The sequence below is a fragment of the Orycteropus afer genome, unplaced genomic scaffold (assembly GCF_000298275.1).
Source record: "Orycteropus afer afer isolate SDZICR_OR568_19922 unplaced genomic scaffold, OryAfe1.0 scaffold00187, whole genome shotgun sequence".
NCBI lineage: Eukaryota > Metazoa > Chordata > Mammalia > Tubulidentata > Orycteropodidae > Orycteropus > Orycteropus afer.
The window spans coordinates 321,224-332,708 of record NW_006921774.1 but is presented as its reverse complement, the minus strand read 5'-3'; the positions used below and the strand labels follow the sequence as shown (position 1 = coordinate 332,708).

General features: G+C 39.1%; 1 protein-coding gene across 1 annotated transcript in view; it reads left to right on the top strand.

The window, feature by feature from the left end:
- NBAS (NBAS subunit of NRZ tethering complex) overlaps positions 1-11,047 on the top strand; it is a 750,019-nt gene extending 738,972 nt beyond the window's left edge. Inside the window, exon 52 of the mRNA XM_042781864.1 lies at positions 10,772-11,047. Within this exon, the coding sequence (XP_042637798.1) occupies positions 10,772-11,047 (276 nt within the window). The remainder of the gene's footprint in view (positions 1-10,771) is intronic.
- The last annotated feature ends 438 nt before the right edge of the window (positions 11,048-11,485 follow it).

Genomic DNA, 11,485 nt, shown 5'->3' with positions numbered 1-11,485 from the left:
CTTCTGTAGTGATACCACCTTGGAAACCCAAGGAGGGGTCACTCTGAGTAGGATCTGACAGTGAGTATGTTTATGTTGCCCTTTATTACTTTTTTGTTCTTGTAGTTATTATTTTTAATAACTTTTATTAGTAATAGTATATGTGAAAACAAGAGAAACAGCCTTCTCTAATGTAAACAGTGAAATAATATTAAATAATCTTTAAAGTAATTGAAATGAGGCCTTGCATGCAACCTGCTACTGGAATTTTAGCTTACCTTATTACTGTAATTACTCTTAGCATGGTGTAGATCCATAAAATCAAAGATTTTAATTCAGAGAAGGTTCATTACCTATTGTTGAAACAGGAATTAAGCAGATAACATTTTAATGGCTTGGAAGACAGTAGTGCTTTGTGCTTTAATAGATTTCTTTCCCAAGATCTGCAGTTTCCTTTATCCTCAAAAATTAATCACTGACAAATAATCATCATCATCACTGACGGAGATAACAAGCCTTTCCTCATTTTATGATATGTATAAACCTTTCCTTCTAGAAAATCATATATTGTTAAGATGTTTGACTAATAATTTCAGCTATATACTGAACTTGAACATTTAAAACCATAGATTCTCTTCAGCCCTTACTTACAGTTTACATTTTAGCTGTGGAAGCTGGGGCTTAGGGAGATTGTCCTTAACAAAGACACAGCTGTGTAGCAAAAGAGCCAGCATTGGAAATTGGTCCCTGACCCTGTCTTCCTTTCACAGCACTACATTACCTCTCACTCTAACTCAGAGTTACTCGATTAAGAGAATAAAATCAACTAATCCTCCTGGGCACGTCTCATATTTATTCTAGACATCCAACTGAGTCCAGAAATGACAGGGTACATTCCTTTTTTCATTAGCATAACCAATCCAATATCAGGGATGTGTGGTTTTTCATAGACCATATACCAAGTAAGTTCCTGATGAATTAAAGAGTTAAATATTCTTGAAGTAAGAAAATAAATAAGAATATGTATGAAACCCTAAGAGGAACTATAACTTCTTCTAATGTTTGAAGCAGTAGAACAGATCATAATTGAACAGATTCCCCAGGATTGACAATATAAAAATGTAAAACCTCTTGTTGTTGTTGTTATGTGCCGTCGAGTCAGCCCCAACTCATAGCGACCCCTCCTTGGGTTTCCAAGGCAGTATCACTACGGAAGTAGGATTGCCCAACCTTCCTTCCGAGGAGTGGCTGGTGGGTTTGAACCGCCAGCCTTCTGGTTAGCAGTCAAGTGCTTTTAGCCACTATGCTACCAGAGCTCCCGTAAAACCTCTAGAAAACAAAAATAACCAAAACAAAATTGTAAATGACAGATAAGAATGTTCATTATTACTACAGTAAGGGTATTTATTTGTTTAAAGAGCTTATTTTACATTCATTGTTACTTGTTTTACATTCAACATTAGTTTCATTCCCCATTTACCATGTCCAACCCTAACCCAGTCTCCTCCCCTCCGTACCAGTAACCCTCCCTTCTGTGCCCCTCATATTTATGCATTCCTGTTTGTCCAACATTTCCTCAGTGTGAATGTTGGTCCTCTGGTGCCCCATGGCCTATTGCTCTAGGGGATGTAGTATGTGGGTGCATAATCCTGGGTTGAGTGGTCTGCGTGTACATCTTAACTATTGGGCTTAGAGCCAGCCCCTTGGGATGTGTTTTATTCCAGGCGCAGAATGTATTCCAGGGCCATAGTATTGGGGGTCTCACCATTTTATCTGACCAGTAATTCTGGTCATTATTGAGTTTTTGGATTGTGTTCCATGTTTTCCCTCCCACTCTATCCAGGATCTCCAGATTTGATCCTTTCCTGAGTGGTTGGCATTGGTAGCCAGGTACTATCTTGTTCTTCTGGTCTCGAGGGCTATCATGTCCTATGGCTGATTGCTTCCAAATGCCCCCTCCCCCCCCTTTTTTTTTTTTGCATTCTTCTTCACTTCCCATGCTAGGAGACCATTAGCTGCATCTTAGATGGCCACTTGAAAGCTTTTAAGACCCAGTCATTACTCACCAATGTAGGATGTGGAACAAGGCTTTTATGTATTTTGTTGTGCCAACTGAGTCTGGTGTCCCCCAGTACTATGGTCCTGAGATGGTAGATCTATTGGATCTCTCTCCCATAGTGTCTGGTTGTCTGTGAGGGATTACTCTGTGTCTGTCTTCTGTTGTTTCTGTAACAAATACAGGAGACCCTTAAAGTAAGGGTATTTATTTAAGGTATACAAAGAGCTCATTCATATGTGAAAGAAATGTCATAGCTCTAGTGAAAAAGCAATGGATTTGATGATTTTCACACACCAAAAGTAAAAATGATAAGAAACATTTGAAAAAATATCCATCCTTGCACATAAAAAAAATATTAAAATTAAAGCAACATTGAGGTACCATTACATATCTCCTAAATTTGCAAATGATTTTGTTTTTAAAATAATACCCAAAGCTGAGAATTTTTTAGTGAAACTGAAATATTCATGTTCCTACCCTCATCCCCACTGCCATCAAGTTGATTCCAACTCATAACAACCCTGTAGGACAGAGTAGAACTGCCCCATAGGATTTCCAAGGTTGTAAATCTTTATAGAAGCAAACTGCCATGGTGTCTTCCTTCCATATAGCTGCTGGCAGGTTCAAACCATTGACCTTTTGGTTAACACCCCAAAGCTTTAACCACAGCACCACCAGAGCTACTTCCTACACTCATATATCACCTTGTCTTGTAAACTGGGACAGTTTGAAATTACTATGAAATTATCACTTGAGTTGATATTCAGAACCAAAAAACATTTCAGATCCTGTAAGACTTCTATTAGGAATTTATGCTAAGAAAATAATTCAAATAAGAAATTAAGTATGTGCATAAAATTATGTTTGTTGTATTGTTTCCTTAATAGCAAATGATTAAAAGCAGCTGAAATACTTTTAGCACAAGTTAAATAACTTGTTATATCCATTCGGTAGGACTATTTTACAGCCTTTAAGTACTTTATGAAATATATATTTAAAAATATATAATAAGAAAAAGTAGAATACAAATTGGTTTCTATCAAATGATTGATTTTGAAAAATATGCACATAGACAATTAGAGAGGAAAGGATGGTAATTTTCTTGCAGTGATAAAGTAGATTCTTTTTTCTTTTTGCAACCAATTTCTACTATTTTCTTTCTTTTAGAAAAAGAAAAAAGTAAACTAGAATGAGTACTGGATGGTAAGACAGTACTGGACTTCTGTGTTAGGTAGTACCAGATTTTGAGTGCCTGAAGTTAACATTTTAGTCAAAAACAAGAAAAATGAAGACAATGTTGCTTAACAAACTAACCTAACAACTCAGTGGTGCAGTGATAATGCTAAAGGGCCTGAAAATACTTTGGGAAGCCAGGCACTCTGTGTGCTGAAGAAAAGAGAAAAGACCAAGTAGTGAAACTCAGGTCTGGCCCCTGAGAAAAGCAGATGACATGTAGAAAACAGCAGTCTTGGCTGTCAGTGACCAAAGGAGTTTCTTGTCTGACCTTCATGTTCCTCTTCTTTAAAATGCAATTCTTGGAACTGTTGTTGTTAGTTTCCATTGAGTCAGTTCCCACTCCCAGCACCCATATATACAACAGAACAAAACACCAAAATACTACCAGGTCATGCACCATCCTCGCAATCATTGATATACTTGAGCCCATTGTTGCAGCCACTGTGTCAATCCACCTCCGTGAGAATCTTCCCCTTCTTCACTGACCCTCCACTTCATCAAGCATGATATCCTTCTCCAGGAACTGATCCCGTCCTTCAACATGACCAAAGTATGAGAGACAAAGTCTAGCCATTCTCACTCATAAGGAGCATCCTGACTGCACTTCTTCTAAGAAAGATCTGTTTATTCTTCTGATAGTCTGTGATAATTTCAACGTTCTTTGCCAGCACCATAATTCAAGTGAATCAGTCCTTCAGTCTTCTTATTCATTGTCCAGCTTTCACATGCATATGAGACTATTGAAAATACTTGGCTTGGGTCAGGCACACCTTCAACTCAAAGTGACATCTTTGTTTTTTAACACTTTAAAGAGAACTTTTGCAGCAGATATGCCCAATGCAATATTTTGTTTGATTTCTTGACTGCTGCTTCTATGTTGATTGTAGATCCAAGTAAAATGAAATCCTTGACAACTTCAATCTTTTGTCCATTTATCATGATGTTGCTTATCGATCCAATTTAGAAGTTTTTTTGTTTTCTTTATGTTGATATAAACCATACCTAAGACTGTAGTCTTTCATCTTTATCAGCAAGTACTTCAAGTTATGCTCACTTTTAGCAAGGAAGGTTGTGTCATCTGCATATCACAGGCTGTTAATGAGTCTTCCTCCAATACTGACACCAATCTTCTTGTAGTCCAGCTTCTCAGATTATTTGCTCAGCATACAGATTGAATAAGTATAGTGAAAAGATACAACCCTGACACATACCTTTCCTGATTTTAAACCATTCAGTATCTCCTTGCTCTGTTCAAACGACATCCTTTTGTTCTATATACAGGTTCCTCATGAGCACAATTAAGTGTTTTGGAATTCCCATTCTTCTAAATGTTATGCATAATTTGTTAGGATCCACACAATTCAATGCCTTGGCATAGTCAATGAAACACAGATAAACAAACACCTTTCTGGTGTTCTCTGCTTTCAGCCAAGGTCCATCTGACATCAGCAATGATATCCCTCGTTTCACGTACCCTTCTGAATCCAGCTTGAATTTCTGGCCGTTCCCTGTCGATGTACTGTTGCAACCATTTTTCAATTACCTACAGCAATACTTGTGTGCAAAAATAAAGATATTTGTGATTGTTAAGGTTGTGTGTCAACTTGTCTGAGCTATGACTCTCAGTGGTTTAGCAGTTATGATGTAGTCATTCTCTATAATGAGATCTGATATAATATAATCACTTCTGTGATGAGATACGCTGTCAGCAGCCAGTCAGTTGAAAGAGTGTTTCCTTGGGGGTATGGCCTGCCTCAAATATATATGGAAGTGCTGGCAAAGATCTTTGGCTTTTTGCTTATCCTGGATCCTGCTTCTGGCTCATCATCAAATGGACTCGAACCAGTGGCCTGTCATTTTGCCTACCAATTTTGGGATTGTTGCCTTTGCAGCCTATGAGCCAAGAGCCTGCCATCTTACCTGCCAATCTTGAATTCATCAACCTTACAAGCCAACAGCTGCTGTATTGTCTTCCAGTCTTGGGTTGGTCAGCCCTTGCAGCTGCATAAGTTGGAAGAAGCCTCCAGTGTGACATCTCACCCACAGACTTGGGACTTGCCAGCCTCTACATCTGTGTGCTTGGTAGGGTGGAGGGTCGACGAAAGAGGGGGAGGCCTTCAACGAGATGGATTGACACAGTGGCTGCGATGATGGGCTCAAGTATAGCAGGGATTATGGGGCTGGCGCGGGATCGGGCAGTGTTTCGTTCTGCTGTGCATGGGGTCGCTATGAGTCGGAAACGACTCGACGGCACTTAACAACAACATCTGTGTGAACCAATTCCTTGAGATAAATTTATATACATAAGTTTCACTGGTTTTGCTTCTCTAGAGAATCACACTAAAACAATACTGTTCGATGATTTTCACATTCTGTTGGATCACTTTTCTTTGGAATGGCACAAATATGGATCTCTTCCAGTCAGTTGGCCAAGTTGCTGTCTTCCAGATTTCTTGGCATAAACAAGTGAGGGTTTCCATCACTGCCTCTGTGTGTTGAAACATCTCAGTGGCTATTCAGTCAATTCCTGGGGCCTTGTTTTTCACTGGTTCCTTTACTGCAGCTTGGACTTCTTTCGGTACCATAAGTTCTGGCTTATATGCTACCTCCTGAAATGGTTGAGTGTCAACCAATTATTTTTGGTATCCTTTCTGTCTTCTTTTGATGCTTGCTGCACCATTCAGTATTTGCCCATAGCATCCTTCAGTATCATAACTCAAACCTTGAATATTTTCTTCAGTTCTTTCAGCTTGAGAAATGCCTAGTGTGTTCTTCCCTTTTGTTTTAATAACTCCAGGCCTTTGCACATTTCATTATAATACTTTACTTCGTCTTCTTAAGCCACATTTTGCAATCTTCTGTTCAGTTCTTTTACTTCATCATTTCTTCCATTCACTTTAGTTCTTTTCTGATCAAGAGCAAGTGTAAGAGTCTTTTTTGACATGCATTTTGGTCTTTTCCTTCTTTCTTGTCTTTTTAATGACTTTTTACATTCTTCATGTATGATGTCCTTTATGCCATTTCATCACTTGTCTAGCCTTTAGTCATTGGTATTCAGTAAGTCAAATCTGTTATTCAGATGGTCTGTACATTCAGGTATGATATACTCAAGGTCATATTTTGATTCTCATGGACTTGTTTTAGTTTTCTTCATCTTTAACTTAAACTCGCATAGAAGCAATTGACTGTTCCATACTCAGCCCTTGGCCTTGTCCTGACTGATGATATTGAGCTTCTCCATCACCTCCTTCCAGAGAGATAGTTAATTTGATTCCTGTGTACTCCATCTGGTGAGGTCCACGTGTAAAATCGCTGTTATTTTGCTGAAAAAAAAAAAGGCATTTGCAATGAATAAGTTGTTCATTGTACAAAATTCTATCATGCAGTCTTCAGCTTTATTTCTATAACTAAGGGCATATTTTCCAAGTACTGATGCTTCTTCTGTTACCAACTTCCACATTCCAATCTCTAGTAGTTATCAATACATCTTGATTGCATGTTCTGTCAATTTCAAACTGCAGAAATGGATAAAAATCTTCAATTTCTTCATCTTTGGCATTAGTGGTTGGTGCATAAACTTGAATAAAAGTGGTATTAACTGGATTTCTTTGTAAGTGTATGGATATTATCTTATCACTGACAGAATTGTATTTCAGTATAGATCTTGAAATGTTCTTTTTGACAGTGAATGCAATGCCATGTATGTTCAATTTGTAATTCCCAGCATAGTAGACCATATGATTGTCCAATTAAAAATGGCCAGTACCAGTCTATTTCAGCTCACTAATGTCTAGGATATTGATCTTTATGCATTCCATCTCGTTTTTGACAACTTCCAATTTCCCAGATTCATACTTCGTACATTTCACATTCCAATTATTAATAGATATTTGCAGCTGTTTCTTGTCACGTTGAGTCATGCCACATCAGCAAATAAAGGTCCCTAAAGCGTCACTCTAGCCACATCATTAAGGTCTGCTCTACTTTGAGAAGGCAACTCTTCCCTCATCTGTCAGTTTGTCATACTGTGGTGGCTTGTACATTCCTATGATTCTGGAGACTATGCCGCCAGTATTCCAAATACCAGTAGCGTCACCCATAGTGGTCAGGTTTCAGCAGAGCTTCTAGACTAAGGCCAACTATGGAAAGGGACATGGTGGTCTACTTCTGAAAAAATGAGCCACTGAAAACCTCATGAAAGCAGTGAAAAACCGTCTGATAGGGTGCCAGCAAAATTTATGAATAGCAGTGGAACATTCTCTGTTAAAGTGCCAGAATATAAGGCCCTCAGTTGGAAGGCACTTAAAATACATTCTAATTCTTGGACTAGGTCATTACAAAGGCTATCTCTTTGCTTTCTATATTCTTTGATTCTCTATCTTCCAAATATGCACAGAATAATTGACTGTACAGTTTTCTTCCTTGCAAATGACAGTTGGAAAATCTATTCTGGCCATTCTTTTCCTCTTTCAAAGAGCAAGAACCAGTTAGAAAGTCAGAAAGGAAATGAAGTCAGTTCTTTTCTGTTTTCCAGCACTTGATTAAAAGAAACCAAAAACCAAACTCACTGCTGTCAAGTTCTATGAGTTGGGTCACAGAACTGCCTTGGGTTTCCGAGGCAGTATCACTATGGAAAAAGCCAAACCAAAATACCCCTCCTCCAAATACTTCCCTGGCTACTGCCCAAACTGAGCCACATCTAACTTTACCTTTCTTTGGGGAACTTTCCAGAGGGGCCAGTGCCAAAGGAAAAGCATTATACTTTGTTTCCATGACTTCAGCTTTAGGCTTTCTCAACTCAGGTGGTAAATAGCTTTTGGAGAGTAGATAGCTTATGCTGCCCTTGCCCTTATCCCTGTCCCTGCCCATCCACCCTTCCTGTTATCCTGCCCAGAATATGGGCAGGTATCAGAAAAGTTGGGCACATCCAGCCAGAAACAGATTTTACAGATGCTGTTGCGCTAGAGCAGGACACAAACATGAAAGAGGAATAAGAGGAGCAGCAGCTGTAGGGGCTGACAGAACTCCTGTCTCTTCCCTGAGCTGGAAAAATCCATCTCTCCCTATGTAGGAGTCTTGCAGGCTCCCACAGGGAGGGTTGGTGAGTAAACAGAAAGAATAATAAAGGTGTCCTTGCCTTGAAGACTGATTCAGGGTAACAAAGAAAGTATTGCCCTGCAGTGTTTGGATTCTGAGACGTTTATTCGTATATTTTATCACACATTTGCCTGTAGCATCCTGACACACACCGTGTTCACTCCAAGAGGGTTAGGTGGAGGGATTCTTTATTTGTAAAGTGAACCAAAATAACAACACTCACAGGAATTCAGTGTCTGGTCTATGTACATGCACATGCCCTGTATATATGTGTATGTGGAGGCAGCAGGGCACAGTGAAAGAATGCTGGCTTTAGAGTGATTCATTCCTTCGCATATTCATTCCCGAAAACTGGCGGAGCTTCTAGCATGTGCAAGCATTATTCTGGGGATGGGGGATGGGGACATGAACAAGGGAGACAAAATATCTACTCCAGAGGAGCTTATTTTCTCAGAGGCGAACAAACAATAAAACAAACCAATCAGAGAGGTGTGGGCTTCTATTTCAGCTCCACCATTTAGCAACTATACGACATTGAACATATGACTTTGACCTCACTGAATCTCAATTTCTTTATAAATGAGGTTATAACTATCTTCTAGGGATGTCTAAAACTTAAAGACAAAGTATCTAGTTAGGATCTTGCACATTGGAGGTACTCAATAAATGGTAGACATGATTATGGTGTGGGCAGGATGTCTGTGGGGCTAAGATACTTGCTGACTTGCTGTGGAGCTAAAGAGAATGGACGAAGACATGCAGAACTTGTAAGCAACCCCCAGTGGGGGTATTAAAAGCTCTCATGCCCCTTTTAGCAGAAAAGCTAGTCAGTTCCTTTCTCTACTATCTAACATCTGAAAACAAAAAAACACTAACTTGAATTCAAGCTAAGTGTCTTCTTGAGTCAAAGGTGAGTTGAGTTGTTTGTACACATGCTCATGAAATGAGATGTCAAAGAAAAGATGCAGGAGATTTACAAACATTCCTGCAGTTGTAGAGCAGGGATGTTTATCATGCCGTTTATGAAAATATGATACGTTTTGATAATGTAGACTCATTTAACCAGTTAACCAGTGTTGATTAAGCTGGATGCTGAAATAAAAATGATAAAATCTCTGTGCCCTCACAATCTCCCAGTCTGGCAGAGGAGACAGACATACAAATTACTGTAATACAACATGAAGAAGAATATGGACAAAATCTTTTGGGGTTATGGAGGAAGGAGTAATCTGCTTGGCCAAGAAAGTTAGAGAAAATGTCTCCAAGAAGATGGCATTGGAGCTGATGTTTATGCTGGATTTTAAAGGATAAGTAGGTTGTAGGAAAAATAGAAGCTATCTGATAGGGGGCAGTCACTTTGGTTCTCATAACTTCTTTGTGTTTAAATTCTTAGAGCCAGTAGGCACAGTTGACCTTCTCATCTGCAGTAGCCTTTCCTCATCACAGCACACGCAAGAAGAGCACATTGTGCACAGTTGTTGGTCTAAACATTAGTTAATTGTCTTTGAAAATGCCACAGAAGCTCTGAATTTTAATATGTGATTAGTGTTGACTTTATTACTTATAATAACATAGACAAGAATAGAAAAATATAAGAGCCTTGGAAAAATATACAGAGACTAAGAAGATAAGAATAGAGAGGAAGCTGGTACAAGGAATATGCAAGCTCAAAGAGCCTATAAAAACTTTTTTTTCTTTTTTTAAGTAAGCTCTGAGCTTTCTTAAGGCTAAAACAATGACTTAAAAAACCCTCTATTGAACATCCTATTTATACCATTGGTGTTGAGAGATATATTATTTTCTCAGGGGAATAGAAAAAAAGATTTTCCTGTTCTAAAAACATTTTTTTTTTTTCATGTAGATCTACATATGGGAAAGATTTTGAGTTAAAGAATATGGATCACTGTAAAAGTGCGAATGAAATAGTAAATGTGGTTGTCAAAGCACAGACTTTGAAGTCAGACTGACCTGAATTCCAATTCTGGCTTACTATTTTTTGTGATGTTAAACAAAGTTTTTACACCTCAGTTTCCTAAAATGGAAGGGAAAAGAGCTGACTTCATGGGGTTGACTTGGAAGGACTCAATGAAGTGATATACATACAATGTTTAGCACAGTGTCTGGCCCTTAAATATGGTAGTTGTAGCACTGATTCAAGAGCCATGGCTATCTTTGAATTATTTTAAAAGAAAATAATGTCTCATCCCATATCTGCAATCTCAGAGATGTTCCTGTCCTACATGTGCTTTTAGGAACAGACACTGTTAAACCCAGATAAAGGTATTAATGATGATAAAGGCAAAGAAGCAGTGCATACCAAACCAATAGAGTGTAATGAGTCTGGTGGTAAGAAAGACTAACCAAAGACTGCTCTCATGTTTTATGTGTCTTTTTTTGAAGGTGGATAATTCAAATTGTGACCAAGAACTTCTTTCCCTGCTCCTGGATGCCAACCTGTTGGTGAAGTGTATCTCCACTCCCTTTTATCCCCATATCATTAACCACCTCTTGGCCAGCCTGCAGCAAGGACGTTGGGATGCAGAGGAGCTGGCCAGACACCTGTGGGAGGCCGGCCATGAAGCTGAAGCTGGGTCACTCCTTCTGGCCATAAGAGGGACTCATCGGGCTTTGAGAACTTTCAGCACAGCCCTCAGCACAGGACAGCACTGGATGTGAGTGTGCCTTGCATGAACCCATGCCACAATCACCAGTCTCCCAGCTCCCCAAGGAAAAGAAAACCCAGAGCCAAATGCCCTTCCCAGAAGCAACGTGTCAGTTAATTGTTCTAAATGATTCCAGCAAGTTGCAAATAAAGCTGTATATAAATTTTGAGCAAGCTTCCATTTAAAATTTGTTTATCTTTCTTACAATGACTGTTTCACATGCGTTCTTGGAGCTCTGGTAGCATAGTGCCTAAGGCACCTGACTGCTAACCAGAAGGCTGGTGGTTCAAACCCACCAGCCAGTCCTTGGAAGGAAGTTTGGACAATCTACTTTCATAGCGATACCACCTCGGAAACCCAAGGAGGGGTTATTTATGAGTCAGGTCTGACTTGACAGCACATAACAACAACATGCTTTCTTATTGAAAAAAACTCTTCTTGACCCTAAAAA